Genomic DNA, 15,490 nt, shown 5'->3' with positions numbered 1-15,490 from the left:
TAATAACAGGGACATGACTGGAGAGGTGAGGATTCTGGGAAATATGTCACATGACATCACTTCTCTATTAATAACACGAGGACATGACTGGAGAGGTGAGGATTCTGGGAAATATGTCACATGACATCACTCTTCTCTATTAATAACACACGAACATGACTGGACAGGAGTGGATTCTGGTAATGATGTCACATGACATCACTCTACTCTATTAATAACACAGGGACATGACCGGAGAGGAGAGGATTCTGGGAATGATGTCACATGACATTACGCTTCTCTATAAATAACACAGAGACATGACTGGAGAGGAGAGGATTCTGGGAATAATGTCACATGACATCACTCTTCATTAATAACACAAGGACATTACTGGAGAGGAGAGGATTCTGGGAATAATGTCACATGACATCACTCTGCTCTATTAATAACACAGGGACATGACCGGAGAGGTGAGGATTCTGGGAATGATGTCACATGGCATCACTCTTCTATATTAATAACACATGGGCATGATCGGAGAGGTGAGGATTCTGGGAATGATGTCACATGACATCACTCTTCTCTATTAATAACACAGGGACATGACTGGAGCGGTGAGGATTCTGGGAAATATGTCACATGACATCACTCTACTCTATTAATAACACAGGACATGACTGGAGAGGAGAGGATTCTGGGAAATATGTTACGTGACATCACTCTTCTCTATTAACACAGGGACATGACTGGGGAAGTGAGGATTCTGGGAATGATGTCACATGACATCACTCTACTCTATTAATAACACATGGACATGTCCGGAGAGGGGAGGATTCTGGGAAATATGTCACATGACATCACTCTTCTCTATTAATAACACGGGGACATGACCGGAGAGGGGAGGATTATGGGAATGATGTCAGATGACATCACTCTTCCCTATTAATAACACAGGGACATGACTGGAGAGGAGAGGATTCTGGGAAATATGTTACGTGACATCACTCTTCTCTATTAACACAGGGACATGACTGGAGAGGTGAGGATTCTGGGAAATATGTCACATGACATCACTCTGCTCTATTAATAACACATGGACATGTCCGGAGAGGGGAGGATTCTGGGAAATATGTCACATGACATCACTCTTCGCTATTAATAACACAGGGACATGACTGGAGAGGTGAGGATTCTAGGAAATATGTCACATGACCTCACTCTTCTCTATTAATAACACAGGACATGACTGGAGGTGAGGATTCTGGGAAATTTGTCACATGACAACACTCTTCTCTATTAATAACACAGAGACATGACCGGAGAAGTGAGGATTCTGGGAAATATGTCACATGACATCACTCTTCTCTATTAATAACACAGGGACATGACTGGAGAGGTGAGGATTCTGGGAAATATGTCACATGACATCACTCTTCTCTATTAATAACACAGGAAATGACTGGAGAGGATTCTGGGAAATATGTCACATGACATCAGTCTTCTCTATTAATAACACAGGGACATGACTGGAGAGGTGAGAATTCTGGAAAATATGTCACATGACATCACTCTTCTCTATTAATAACACAGGGACATGACTGGAGAGGTGAGGATTCTGGGAAATATGTTACGTGACATCACTCTTCTCTATTAACACAGGGACATGACTGGGGAGGTGAGGATTCTGGGAATGATGTCACATGACATCACTCTGCTCTATTAATAACACATGGACATGTCCGGAGAGGGGAGGTTTCTGGGAAATATGTCACATGACATCACTCTTCTCTATTAATAATACGGGGACATGACCGGAGAGGGGAGGATTATGGGAATGATGTCACATGACCTCACTCTTCTCTATTAATAACACAGGACATGACTGGAGGTGAGGATTCTGGGAAATTTGTCACATGACAACACTCTTCTCTATTAATAACACAGAGACATGACCGGAGAAGTGAGGATTCTGGGAAATATGTCACATGACATCACTCTTCTCTATTAATAACACAGGGACATGACTGGAGAGGTGAGGATTCTGGGAAATATGTCACATGACATCACTCTTCTCTATTAATAACACAGGAAATGACTGGAGAGGATTCTGGGAAATATGTCACATGACATCAGTCTTCTCTATTAATAACACAGGGACATGACTGGAGAGGTGAGAATTCTGGGAAATATGTCACATGACATCACTCTTCTCTATTAATAACACAGGGACATGACTGGAGAGGAGGATTCTGGGAGATATGTCACATGACCTCATTCTTCTCTATTAATAACACAGGGACATGACCGGAGAGGGGAGGATTCTGGGAATGATGTCACATGATATCACTCTTCTATATTAATAACACCGGGACATGACCGGAGAGGGGAGGATTCTGGGAATGATGTCACATGACATCACTCTTCTCTATTAATAACAGGGACATGACTGGAGAGGTGAGGATTCTGGGAATGATGTCACATGACATCACTCTTCTCTATTAATAACACCGGGACATGACCGGAGAGGTGAGGATTCTGGGAAATATGTCACATGACATCAGTCTTCTTTATTAATAACACAGGACATGACTGGAGAGGTGAGGATTCTGGGAAATATGTCACATGACATCACTCTTCTCTATTAATAACACAGGACATGACTGGAGAGGAGAGGATTCTGGGAAATATGTCACATGACATCACTCTTCTCTATTAATAACACAAGGACATGACTGGAGAGGTGAGGATTCTGGGAAATATGTCACATGACATCACTCTTCTCTATTAATAACACAGGGACATGACCGGAGAGGTGAGGATTCTGGGAAATATGTCACATGACATCACTCTTCTCTATTAATAACACAGGGACATGACTGGAGAGGTGAGGATTCTGGGAAATATGTCACATGACATCACTCTTCTCTATTAATAACACAGGACATGACCGGAGAGGAGAGGATTCTAGGAATGATGTCACATGACATCACTCTGCTCTATTAATAACACAGGGACATGTCCGGAGAGGTGAGGATTCTGGGAAATATGTCACATGACATCACTTTTCTCTATTAATAACACAGGGACATGACTGGAGAGGGGAGGATTCTGGGAAATATATCACATGACATCACTCTTCTCTATTAATAACACGGGGACATGAGGTGAGGTGAGGATTCAGGGAAATATGTCACATGACATCACTCTTCTCTATTAATAACACCGGGACATGACCGGAGAGGGGAGGATTCTGGGAATGATGTCACATGACATCACTCTTCTCTATTAATAACACATGGACATGACTGGAGAGGAGGATTCTGGGAGATATGTCACATGTCCTCACTCTTCTCTATTAATAACACAGGGACATGACCGGAGAGGGGAGGATTCTGGGAATGATGTCACATGATATCACTCTTCTCTATTAATAACACCGGGACATGACCGGAGAGGGGAGGATTCTGGGAATGATGTCACATGACATCACTCTTCTCTATTAATAACAGGGACATGACTGGAGAGGTGAGGATTCTGGGAATGATGTCACATGACATCACTCTTCTCTATTAATAACACCGGGACATGACCGGAGAGGTGAGGATTCTGGGAAATATGTCACATGACATCAGTCTTCTTTATTAATAACACAGGCACATGACTGGAGAGGTGAGGATTCTGGGAAATATGTCACATGACATCACTCTTCTCTATTAATAACACAGGGACATGACCGGAGAGGTGAGGATTCCGGGAAATATGTCACATGACATCACTCTTCTCTATTAATAACACAGGACATGACTGGAGAGGTGAGGATTCTGGGAAATATGTCACATGACATCACTCTTCTCTATTAATAACACAGGACATGACTGGAGAGGAGAGGATTCTGGGAAATATGTCACATGACATCACTCTTCTCTATTAATAACACAGGACATGACTGGAGAGGGGAGGATTCTGGGAAATATGTCACATGACATCACTCTTCTCTATTAATAACACAGGGACATGACTGGAGAGGTGAGGATTCTGGGAAATATGTCACATGACATCACTCTTCTCTATTAATAACACAGGGACATGACCGGAGAGGTGAGGATTCCGGGAAATATGTCACATGACATCACTCTTCTCTATTAATAACACAGGACATGACTGGAGAGGTGAGGATTCTGGGAAATATGTCACATGACATCAGTCTTCTTTATTAATAACACAGGCACATGACTGGAGAGGTGAGGATTCTGGGAATGACCGGAGAGGGGAGGATTCTGAGAATGATGTCACATGACACCACTCTTCCCTATTAATAATACAGGGACATGACCGGAGAGGTGAGGATTCTGGGAATGTATATAATGATATTTATCAGGATCTACCTCCATACTCAGGATTGTACAGTAGTGAAGAAGACATCTGGAGAGTGTGTGACCCCCAGCAGCCGTCCCTGTGTGTCCGGAAGACGGAGCAGGACCCAGAATCCCATCACGGATCCTCCACATCACTCACTGATACATGAGGGGAACAACGATGAGAAGATCCTGGACCTCACCCACAAGATCATTGAGCTGCTGACTGGAGAGGTGACACTGCCGGGAATGCTGGGACATTATATAATAACACAAGGTATAATGTGTCTGGGTGATGACTGTATCATTGTGTGTCAGGTTCCTATAAGATGTCAGGATGTCGCCGTGTATTTCTCCATGGAACAGTGGGAGTATCTAGAAGACCACAAGGATCTGTACGGGGACGTCATGATGGAGGACCACCTGGACCGCACATCACCGGGTAAGAGGGATCTCTACAAGGACGTCATGATGGAGGACCACTGGAACCGCACATCACCGGGTAAGAGGGATCTGTACAAGGACGTCATGACGGAGGACCACTGGAACCGCACATCACCGGGTAAGAGGAGCGTTTGATGATCAGATGATGGGAGTATCTAGATGACACTCAAAACTTCTCTCTCTCTTTTACAACCACATGTGCACACATATATTCAGTCACTGTGCGTTTCCTACAGATGGATCCAGTAAGAGAAACCCACCGGCGAGATGTCTCAGTCCTCTGTATCCCGAGGATTGTCCAGAGGAAGATCACAATGACCTTCAGGACGATCAGGAAGATGGAACTGAGGTCTGAGGAACTAGATCTTTTCTATGTGACCTGTAGAACTTACCGTATTTTTCAGACTATAAGACGCACCCAGATTTTAGACAACAGATAATGGGAAAAAATTGAATATTTTACTTCTTTTACAAAGAAAAAAATATTTGTTAAAGAAGTTTGTTGAGTTTCACCACATTCTGAGAACCATGACTTTTATATTTTTCCATCGTTTGAGCGGTGTGAGGGCTTAGTTTTTCGCGGGGCGAGCTGTAGTTTTTATTGGCACCATTTTTTTGGTACATACATAGTTACATAGTTAGTACAGCTGAAAAAAGACACATGTCCATCAAGTTCAACCAAGGGACGGGAAAAGGGAAGGAAAAATACGATTTTATTATCACTCTTTATTTCATTTTTTTAGCGCTATGGTGACGAAAAAAACAACGATTCTGGGGTTTTACTTTTTGTTTTTGTTTTACGCCATTCACTGTGTGAGTCAAATGTTATATTGTAATAGTTTTGTACTTTTACAGATGTAGCGATACCAATTTTTTTAAATTTAATGAAATTTTTTTACATTGTGCTTGGGGAAAAATGGGAAAAGGTGACTTTTTTTTTTTTACTTAATATTTTTTTGCACTCCTGAAAATGTTTGTAATTTTTTTTTTTTTTACACACTTTATTAGTTTCTATAGGGGACTTGAACCAGCGATCATTCGATCGCTTGTACAATACACTGCAATACATGGATGAGTTACGGAAACAGCGTAATTTGCTGAGCTACGCTGTTTCCGTAACTACTATTGACTTCTATGGGAGTTACGGAAACAGAGTAGCTCAGCGAGCTTTCCCGGGGTGAGATGTAGATTTTGGAGTTTTTTTTTCTACAATTTTTTTATTATGTTTTTTCAGGGCTAAATTGACCAAAAAAACAGCAATTCTTGCGTTTCTATACATTTTTTACAGCATTTGTTTTTTGCAGGTTCAGTAATATGTACGTCATGTTGGCTTAAGGGGTTAACAACTGCTGTAAAAAGTTGAAAAGGAGGCCATTATGTGTTTAAAAGTTTCTTCTAGACCTCGTGTTTGCTGATTTGTACATTATCTCTGTACCCGGTAAACAGGGAGAAGATCTGATTGTCATTAAAGTTGAACATCTGTGTAAGGAAGATAAAATTGGTGCAGATATCAGCCCAGGTGAGTGGTGACCACAAAATATTGATACCCAGACCTTACCCATGTTCAGCCACAAATGACCAGCCATATTACTCTGTTTCCTCCTCGTCATACTTGTTTTATTTGTTTGCCAAGTTTTTATTCGTTTTGACTGCAACAACTATTAAAAATGTCAGCTTGTCGAGTAAATTCCAATTACAGATTTTGCCCTGCACTACGATCAGATTACCCATGCAATTTGAAGTACATAAGTACATTAATATGGAGATTAATATGGAATGTGGCTGCAGGAATTCTCATCACTGGGTCCTAGCTCACGCGCTGAGCATTGTATTCTGATAGGGCCAGCGGGTGTCAAATTTTAATCTCCCACCTGATCTGCTATCGAAGGTCCTCCTGCTCTGGTTGCTAGAGTACCTTGTGTTTCTAGTTTTCCCTTTTCTGCTGCCTCTGTCTTACTGTATTCTTATGTACCATCTTCTTCCTGTTTTTGACCATCTGTGCCTGCCCTGACCGATTTCTACATTCACTGCGTTGATCCTCTGCCGTCTGCCCAGAGCTTTCTCTAAGTTAAACCATGTTGAACCTCTGCCGGCTGCCCATACCTACAGCTACGGTTATTACTCTGCCTTCTCCAACGTTAGCCATGCCAAAGGGATACTACTCTGCGTTCCCTTAGACTCCGCTCCCTCGACTGGCCCAAAGTCAAGTCCCTTGCTGACAAGGAAGGTTTACGCTGGCACTACAATGGAACAACAAAGCTCTTTTTTCTGTCTAATCCTGTGTTGGTCTGCAAATGTTCCCAAGCGTTGTCCTGTATCTTGTATCCTATATCCAGTGTTCGGTGTCAAGTCCAATGTCTATGACGACTTCAGTATCCGTGTCCAGTGTCCGTGCCAAGTCAACTGTCCGAGACGTCTTTATTATCCCTGTTCGGTCTTGTGTTAAGTGAAGTGTCCGTGACTACAGTTACCGTGTCCTGTATTCGAGACCAGTTCCATTATCCAGAACAAGCCAGCTATCCAGGTACTCTCATCCTAAAGACTAATATTGACTCTCGTTTGACCAGCTGCTACTCCACTACGGTGGAGCGGCTCAATGGGTCCACATACCCCACATCCATGACCGAGATCTTCCAACCTCTTTGGATGAGTTAATTTCATTGGCAACCCATATTGGCATACCGTTCTGTGAGAGACTATGAGAAATGGATCATGACAGTCAGGTACCTAGATTGGCACCAACATTTTAAGACCTCTTCTTGCATCCACAACAGGTTCTCCGGACAAACCCAAGATGTTAGAATTAAATTTTCCACTGAGGAACATATTAGATAATGCACCAACAACCTGTGCCTTTACTGTGGCAGTAAAACACATTTTCTGAACAACTGTCCAATGAGACCGGGAAACTCCAACGCCTGAGGCAAGTGGGAGAGACTACCCTAGGCAGTAAATTTGCCTCTCAGAAGATACCTCTCACTAAATCTACTGCTGGAGTTTCCTTCGCTGTGCCATTATTTCTCTACATTGCAGGGAATTTTGTCTGCCACTCCCTGGTTACTCACTACAAGATCCCAGTACTCCAATTGGATTGATAGAATCCCTTCTGTGGATGGGAAATTTATTTTCTGAGGCTGTCCACCAAGTCACTGAACCTATTTCCATGCAAGTGGGAGCACTCCACCCTGAGACAATTTCATTCTATGTGCTGCAAACTTCCATCAGTCCTCTACTTCTGCGTCTGCCCTGGCTTCAGAAACATTCACCCGCCATAGATTGGACTACTGCTCAAATTACCTGTTGGGGTGAAACCTATCATTCGCAATGTCTGCCAGTCATTCATCCTCTCACGCCTTGAGTTATGGAATCTCCCCTGGAGGGGTTACCGAAACCTTATGCCAGCTATGCGGATGTTTTCTGAAAACTTCAAGCAGAGACCCTTCCTCCTCATAGATCGTATAACTGTGCCATTCACTTGGTGCCTATTTCTACACGTCCTCAGGGAAAGTTATACCCCTCGTCTGTTCCTGAGACTGAAGCTGTGTCTCAATATGTTAAGGAAAAAATGGTGAATGGTTTCATACACAAGTCTTCTTCACCAGCTGGAGCTGGGTTTTTCTATGTTGAGAAAAAAGACAGGACTGTAAAGCCTTGTTTTGATTATCGTGGCCTAATCGAGATCACGGTAGAAAACAAAATCCACTGCCATTGACGGTCTACAAGGAGACAACATTTTTACTAAATTAGACTCATTCATATTCATGAGGGGTGATGAGTGGAAAACTGCATTCAACCTGAGAGATGGTCATTTTGAGGATCTGGTTATGCCTTTTGGTCTTAGTAATACTCCTGCAGTCTGTCGAGAATTTGTAAATGATATATTTCGTGACCTTGTATATTGCTGTGTTGTTTATCTGGGTGATAATCTTGTTTATTTCCCAGATCGTTATACCCATCATAAGCAAAAACGTCTCTTTCTCCAACGGCTAAGAGATAGTCACCTCTATGCCAAGCTTGAAAAATGGCTCTTTGAGAGGTCCAGCTTGCCTTTCCTTGGATACGTAATCTCTGATCAGGGACTCCAAAAGGATCCAGCCAAGTTGTCTGCAGTTTTAAAGTGGCCACATCCTCAATGACTCAAATCAATTCAACGTTTTCTAGAATTTGCCAATTACTTTCGACAGTTCATACCACATTTCTGTTCTTTAGTGGCACCAATCCTGGCGCTCACCAAAACGTAGGTCAACGCAAAAAACTAAACACTGGAACCTAAATCAGCATTTCTTAAGTGCCAACAGGCCTTCTCCTCTGCCTCTGTATTACATAGGCCAGATCCAAGTAAACCATTTATCTTACAAACGGATGCTTCTTCTGTAAGAGTAGAGAAAAAAGATAATGGGAAAAACGTCCCCTGCGGATTCTCCTCCAAGGCCGCCTCTCCTGCAGAAAAGAATTATGGAATCGGAGACCGTGAACTGTTGTCCATGAAGTCAGCTTTGGAGGAGTTAGGGTAAGACATCTATTGGAAGGAGCACTTCATCCCATCGCAATTTATACTGACCACAAGAACTTGTATTTACAAATGGCACACCGTCTAAATCCTCGTCAAGCACGTTGGGCCTTGTTGTTCTCACAATTCGGCTTTTTCCTTCACTATTGCCCTGCTGACAGAAACGCGAAGGCTGATGCCTTGTCTCATTCTTTTGATTCAGATTATGAAGATCCTGAACCTCAATTTATCATCGATCCTAGTCATATTTTGTCTGTGGCACCTGCAGAAGTTGTCAACATTTCTCCCGGAAAGACTTTTGTTCCTCCCAGTATACAAAAGCAAGTTCTTCATTGTGGTCATTTCTCCAAGTTCTCCGGACATCCATGAGTCAGGAAAACATTTGTTCTTATATCTCGTCACTACTGGTGGCCCTCCATGTTCCGGGATTTTAAAGACTTTGATGCCGCTTGCACATTCTGGGTTCAAAATAAATGTTACCATCTTAGACCCGCTGGGTTGATTTATCCATTGCCAGTACCAGATTCTCATTGGACACACATTGCCATGGACTTCATTACTGTTCTACCCTGTTCTTCCGGGTTGTGGTTGACTATTTTTTGGAAGATGGCCCATTTCATTCTTCTCACAAGACTTCTGCTAAATATCTGGCTGCCCACTTCATCAAACACATATTCCGTTTGCATGGATTTCCTGAGCATGTTGTAATAATCATACTAGGGAATTTACGCAATTTTTCCCTTTCTTTCTGGTCTATGAGCAACATCTGAACGTTCTTCTACCTGTCCCAACATTGTCTGAGATCCCATCAGCATGTTCATGTTATGTTCATGACGCATATGACAAGAGGTGAAGGAGGCTATTGTCAAAGCTGTTAATCACTTTAAGAAGAACGCGGACAAAAGACCTCCTCAATTTCGTCCTGGAGGTTAAGTCTTCTTAGCACATTCGTTTAACAACTCCATGTTATTAAACTCATTTCTTTATGTTTGGGTCGCTATGTCGTCTTGAGACAAATCAGTCCTGTCTCATAGCCTTTGTCTTCCGCAATCATTCAGCATTTCCAATCTTTTCACGTATCTTCTCAAGCCACTCATACTGGATCATTTTTGTAAAAAGTCTCCTACTGCTGCTTCCTCTTCTCTAGGATTCTGGATTCTAAAAGACTTCAGAGGAAAACTCCTGCTCCTTCTTGTTGATCAGAAGGGTTTTGGCCCTGAGGAGAGATCTTGGGAACCAATAGAAAGCATTCATGCCCCACCTTTCCTCACAGACATTTTTATAGGAAGCATACACACAAGCTTAAGAGGTGTGGGTGTAATGGGGGGGTACTATCACACTCCACAGTCCATGCCATTTACCTACACCTCCTCTACGTCCTCTCCCATGCTGCTCCAGCCGGCGACGTGTTCCATTGGGTCCTAGCGCACATGCTGACCATGGTATTCATATAGGGCCAGCGCTCACCAAATTTTAAACAACCACCTGATCTGCTGTATAAGGTCCTCCTGCTCTGGTAGTCCTTGCCAGAGCAATTTCGTTGTTAGAGTACCTCGTGTTCCTTGTTCTCCTGCCTCTGTATTGCTGTATTCCTGTGTACCGTCCCTCTGCCTGTTTTTGACCATCCGTGTCTGCCGCCTGCCCTGATCTATTTCTACGTTTATCATGTTGATCCTCTGACACCTGCCCACACCTTTCGCTATGTTTAGCCATGTTGAACCTCTGCTGCATGCCCAGACCCATAGCTACAGTTATTACTTTGTCTTCTCCAATGTCAGCCGTCACCAAGGGAGACTACTCTGGGGGGAAGCGATTTGGCGTTCCCTGGCAGCAAACTCCACATCCCATAGACTCCACTCCCTGTAGTAGCCCCAAGTCAAATCCCTTGGTGACCAGGAGGGTTCAACTGCCCCCTGCTGGCATTACTATAGCCGATACCCAGGGCTATTGTTCCAACTGGGTTCACAGATGTCATTCTGGTTCATCTTCTAGTTGTTTAGAGGTTGGGCTTTATGCAAGCAAGTTAAGTTCTTCTGCACCTAACTCAGGAGACTTGTTTTATGGACCTCACTTGTGGGGCATTGTTGTGCTGAAACAGAAAAAAGTCTAACCTTGTTCTGAATTTTGAAGATCATAATTGTCTCGAATGTCACTAGGCTGAAGTGTTATTTCTGTTCAATGAAAATATGAGCTCAAACCATAAAAAACTGTCCCAGACCATTATTCCTCCACCACCCACGAGACCCTATAGTTGTTACGGTCAGGCCTCCACTGAGTCTAAGGGATTTTTCAATCTTCACGTTCAAACACCCTTGACCTTTTGGACTTTATGCAGGGTATCCCCAGGTTGCCTCGCTGGAGTAGTTTCAAAATGCAAACACTGATGACTTGCAGATGGTATTTCTGAGGTAAGGTACCAGAATCGATAAAAAAACAAAAAGCTTGGTCGTTTGAATCCAAGGTCAGAGCTGTCACGAACGTGTTTCTTATCCTTGTGCTGCCATTTTAACAACTGACAGCAAACTGACCATTGCAATTCACACATCTGTGTTTTCGTTACGTGAAACTCACTGCATGTCCTCTTGTAGTCTGTTTTTGTGGATCAGGCTTTCCTATTTAAGTGTATGGGTGAGTGAAAAATATAGACAGCACATGGACGACATCCGTGTTGCTGTCCATTTTTCATGCATCAGTTGCTAAAGAAATGCAATGAAAAAAAAAGCAAAACCAGGTAGCGCTTGCAAAGGAGAAGCACGGACGAAAAAAACTGATTACACGCGGAAACCACACTAATGCAACATGGAGTGTCGTATGCATGAAAAAAGGACTCAATCGGATTGTGATGTCTCCGTCCAATACAGCAGAGTAATAATATTGGTCTTCAGGGCGAGGAATCCCCTGATCGCTGAACCCCTGAAATAGTCTCCTCCCGATACAACAGCCGATAAATAACCAACGGAATAGAAGTGACAAATGGCGCACTTACTATTTAGGTGTACAGTCTTGAGTGCGGATCCGTAGCGGTAGTTGTAGGCAGTGGTACTGAAGAATAGTAGGGGTCACGTTCCAGGGTCTGTAGGTAGGAAATACAAACAAGAATAATCGATGATACAGTCCAATAGATCAATAACCGCAAACACAGAACCTGACTAAGAGGGAGCGACATTATTGCTCTGGCAAAGTCAAGCTGAGAGCTTTATATAGGAAAGCAACAGGTGCTGAAGATGACCAATCAGTTCATGCTGCTACTCCAGTGGCAAGGACAGCAGGTGCAGAGAGTTAAGTAACTAGTAGTGTGAGTTGTCCTCAGTAGGACCAGGAATAACGGATGTAGCAAAGCTGGTACTGTGTGGACGGAGACCGCAGCCTGGAGTGAATGGTGCGGTACCGTGAAGAGGTGAGTATGAGTGGAGGAGAGTGAGGTGCGGTGGTGGCCACTACATGGATACGCTTGTGCGTATAAGCCTAAGACAGATGCGGGCCAGACAGCGATCCCAAGTGAGAGTCTGGAAAATGTCCTGGTCAAATCCAAGATGGCAAAGAAAAACACCAACTTCACAAATCGACAGGATCCAAAGAGCCCTGTTGCTCAGGCAAGGTGTGGTAGTTCTGAGCCGGTTTAATTAATCATAGGTGATCAGCCACAGGCAGAGCACCAACTAGCTGACATAGGCCTATGACTGTACAGAATGTTGTTTCATGTATTATATTGTATCTTTTGAAAAAAAGAATTTGTATGATGTTTTTTTCCCCCCAGCTGATGGACACACAAGTAATGTCACACAAGATTTACCGACAGAAAATCCTATCTCCCGAAGTGTACATCCACGACTTCACAACAATGTTCTATCATCTGATCAATGTAATTTGAATGAACCGTCTCCCGGTCAATCCCAGACTGTTTCACAAAGTACAGATCCTAGAGAGAAAAAGACATTTCCATGTTCTGAATGTGAGCAGTATTTCATGCAGAAATCAAATCTTTTTCCATGTAGAGACTCGATTCTGTCTTATACTGGATCTTATTTGGAGGATGGGACGTTTTACGCAAAAAACTCACTTCTGAATAAGCCGAAAAAGCACAAAAGCATAAATACATTTCTGTGTCCAGAATGTGGGAAACATTTTACAGCAAAATCATCTCTTGTGAAACATCTGAGAATTCACACCGGAGAGAAGCCATACTCCTGTTCAGAATGTGGGAAATGTTTTAATGAGAAATTAGATCTTGTGTGTCATCAGAGAACTCACACAGGGGAGAAACCATACTCCTGTTCAGAATGTGGGAAATGTTTCTTCCGAAGAGCGCATCTTGTTGAACATTTGAAAACTCACACAGGGGTGAAGCCGTTTTCATGTTCTGAGTGTGGGAAATGTTTTATCTTGAAATCAGTCCTTAATAAGCATCTGAGAACTCACACACGGGAAAAAGCATTTTCATGCCAAGAATGTGGAAAATGTTTCACCCAAAAATCATATCTGGTTAGTCATCAGCAAATTCACAAAGGGGAGAAACCATATTCCTGCTCAGAATGTGGGAAATGTTTTACCCGGAAATCGTATCTCATTACTCATCATCAAATTCACACAGGTGAGAAATCTTTAGTATGTTCAGACTGTGGGAAATGTTTTACCAAGAAAACAGATCTGGTTAATCATCAACGAATTCACGCAGGGGAAAAAACATAGAGTTGAAACATTTTACACTCTCGTATCCAGAGACTCATGAGAAAACTTCAGACATGGTAGGCAGCTTTCATGTTGAGTATGTGGGAAATACACGCACAGGAGAATCGATGTTTCTGTTATGTAGGATAGGTTATATCAATAAATTAAATCTAGTTCAACATCGGATAGTTCACACAGGGGAAAATAAAATCGTTCTCAACTATGGTCCTCAAGCCCCCCCAACATGTTTTGCGTAGATGATACAATTGGTAGTGCATGAAAAATTTTCCCGTATTCTTTCTATTGAAGATCCTCAAATCTTGACCCTGTTCGAGGCGTTGGAGAATGGAGATTTTGTTGCATCGGCTGAACAAAAGCCTAGTTACACCTCTGGAGTTTAAGAACTTTACAGTAAGACATGCTTTATACAGAAATCCAGTCTGGTTGGACATAAGAGACTTACTCAGTGGAGAAGGTATTTTTTTAATACAACATATGTGATATACCTGAAGATTAGGCCGTATCTTTCAGGTCATTAAGGCTATGTTCTTACTGTGTGCCAAGCAGAAATTTCAGGGTTGATCGGATTTAATAGAATCGTTTAGACCGTTCCCCGGACCCTACAGAAGAATGGGGTTTGCGGCCACCACGTGACGTGGAAGAACTGAAATTGGGGCCAGCATAATATTGTAAAAATGGTAATCAATGTGACATGACCGATTCCTTGAAGGTGTTGTTTCATTATCAAAGTAATTTGTAGTTTCTCTTTATCACCATTATACATTTAAGGCTCTGTTCACATCGCCACAGTGGTTCCCTTTATAACATAAGCCATGACGCACTGCCAGATCCAACGTACAACACATATCGCCAATGGTCGATGGACCTCACTGTTGGGCTTCCGTCATGGTGTTAGTTGTGTGGACGTGAAGAATAGAGCTGCATGCACTAATCTGTCAAATCTGGTGGAATTGGCGACGGAGGCTCGGAACAGATTCTCGTCACAGATGTGAGAACCTTAACCATCCACAGAAGAACAAAATCGTATTAAACAGAAAATGCTCTTGGGTTCCTCATACTGGCTCTTTCTTTACATTTCTGTTTCCAAGAGAGGTCATCATCCTAATGTTTTGTTTCTTCGAAGAACAACCATTATGTGTTTACTTAAAACTGACTCAAGGTTGCAGACATCTACTTCAAAAGGGAAATCCCTGGGATCGACCAAAAGTATATGCTAAGCAATAGCAGGTATTTATGGATCCCTTATCTTGAGTTGAAACCGAAAAAAAATATTTGGATGGATTTTTTTTTTTCATAAAATGTTACAGTTCAGGAATTAAATAAATAGAAGTATTACTCCACATCGCGACTATGTCCATTTTCATTTAAAAGAAGGTGTTATATTACAACTCAAACAGTATGATATAAGGTGTGTAGATCTTATGAAGAGGTTGACAGGTACGTATTTCCAACACTAGGACATCTGTAATTATGTTTCACAATCTGATAGAAGGGACACAGAGCACCCGCG

At 42.5% G+C, this 15,490-nt stretch overlaps 1 protein-coding gene across 1 annotated transcript in view; it reads left to right on the top strand.

Annotated features, from left to right (window-relative positions):
* The window catches only part of LOC142663507 (uncharacterized), a 258,612-nt gene extending 244,251 nt beyond the window's left edge, over positions 1–14,361 (top strand). The window contains exons 3-7 of the mRNA XM_075842222.1: positions 4,380–4,571; positions 4,656–4,899; positions 5,018–5,130; positions 6,228–6,300; positions 13,049–14,361. Coding sequence (XP_075698337.1) covers positions 4,380–4,571; positions 4,656–4,899; positions 5,018–5,130; positions 6,228–6,300; positions 13,049–13,980 — 1,554 coding nt within the window. The 3' untranslated portion in view covers positions 13,981–14,361. The remainder of the gene's footprint in view (positions 1–4,379; positions 4,572–4,655; positions 4,900–5,017; positions 5,131–6,227; positions 6,301–13,048) is intronic.
* Positions 14,362–15,490: the final 1,129 nt, after the last annotated feature.

Source organism: Rhinoderma darwinii, chromosome 11, assembly GCF_050947455.1.
Source record: "Rhinoderma darwinii isolate aRhiDar2 chromosome 11, aRhiDar2.hap1, whole genome shotgun sequence".
In the NCBI taxonomy this organism is placed as follows: Eukaryota; Metazoa; Chordata; class Amphibia; order Anura; family Rhinodermatidae; genus Rhinoderma; species Rhinoderma darwinii.
This window is presented reverse-complemented; position numbering and strand designations above follow the sequence as displayed.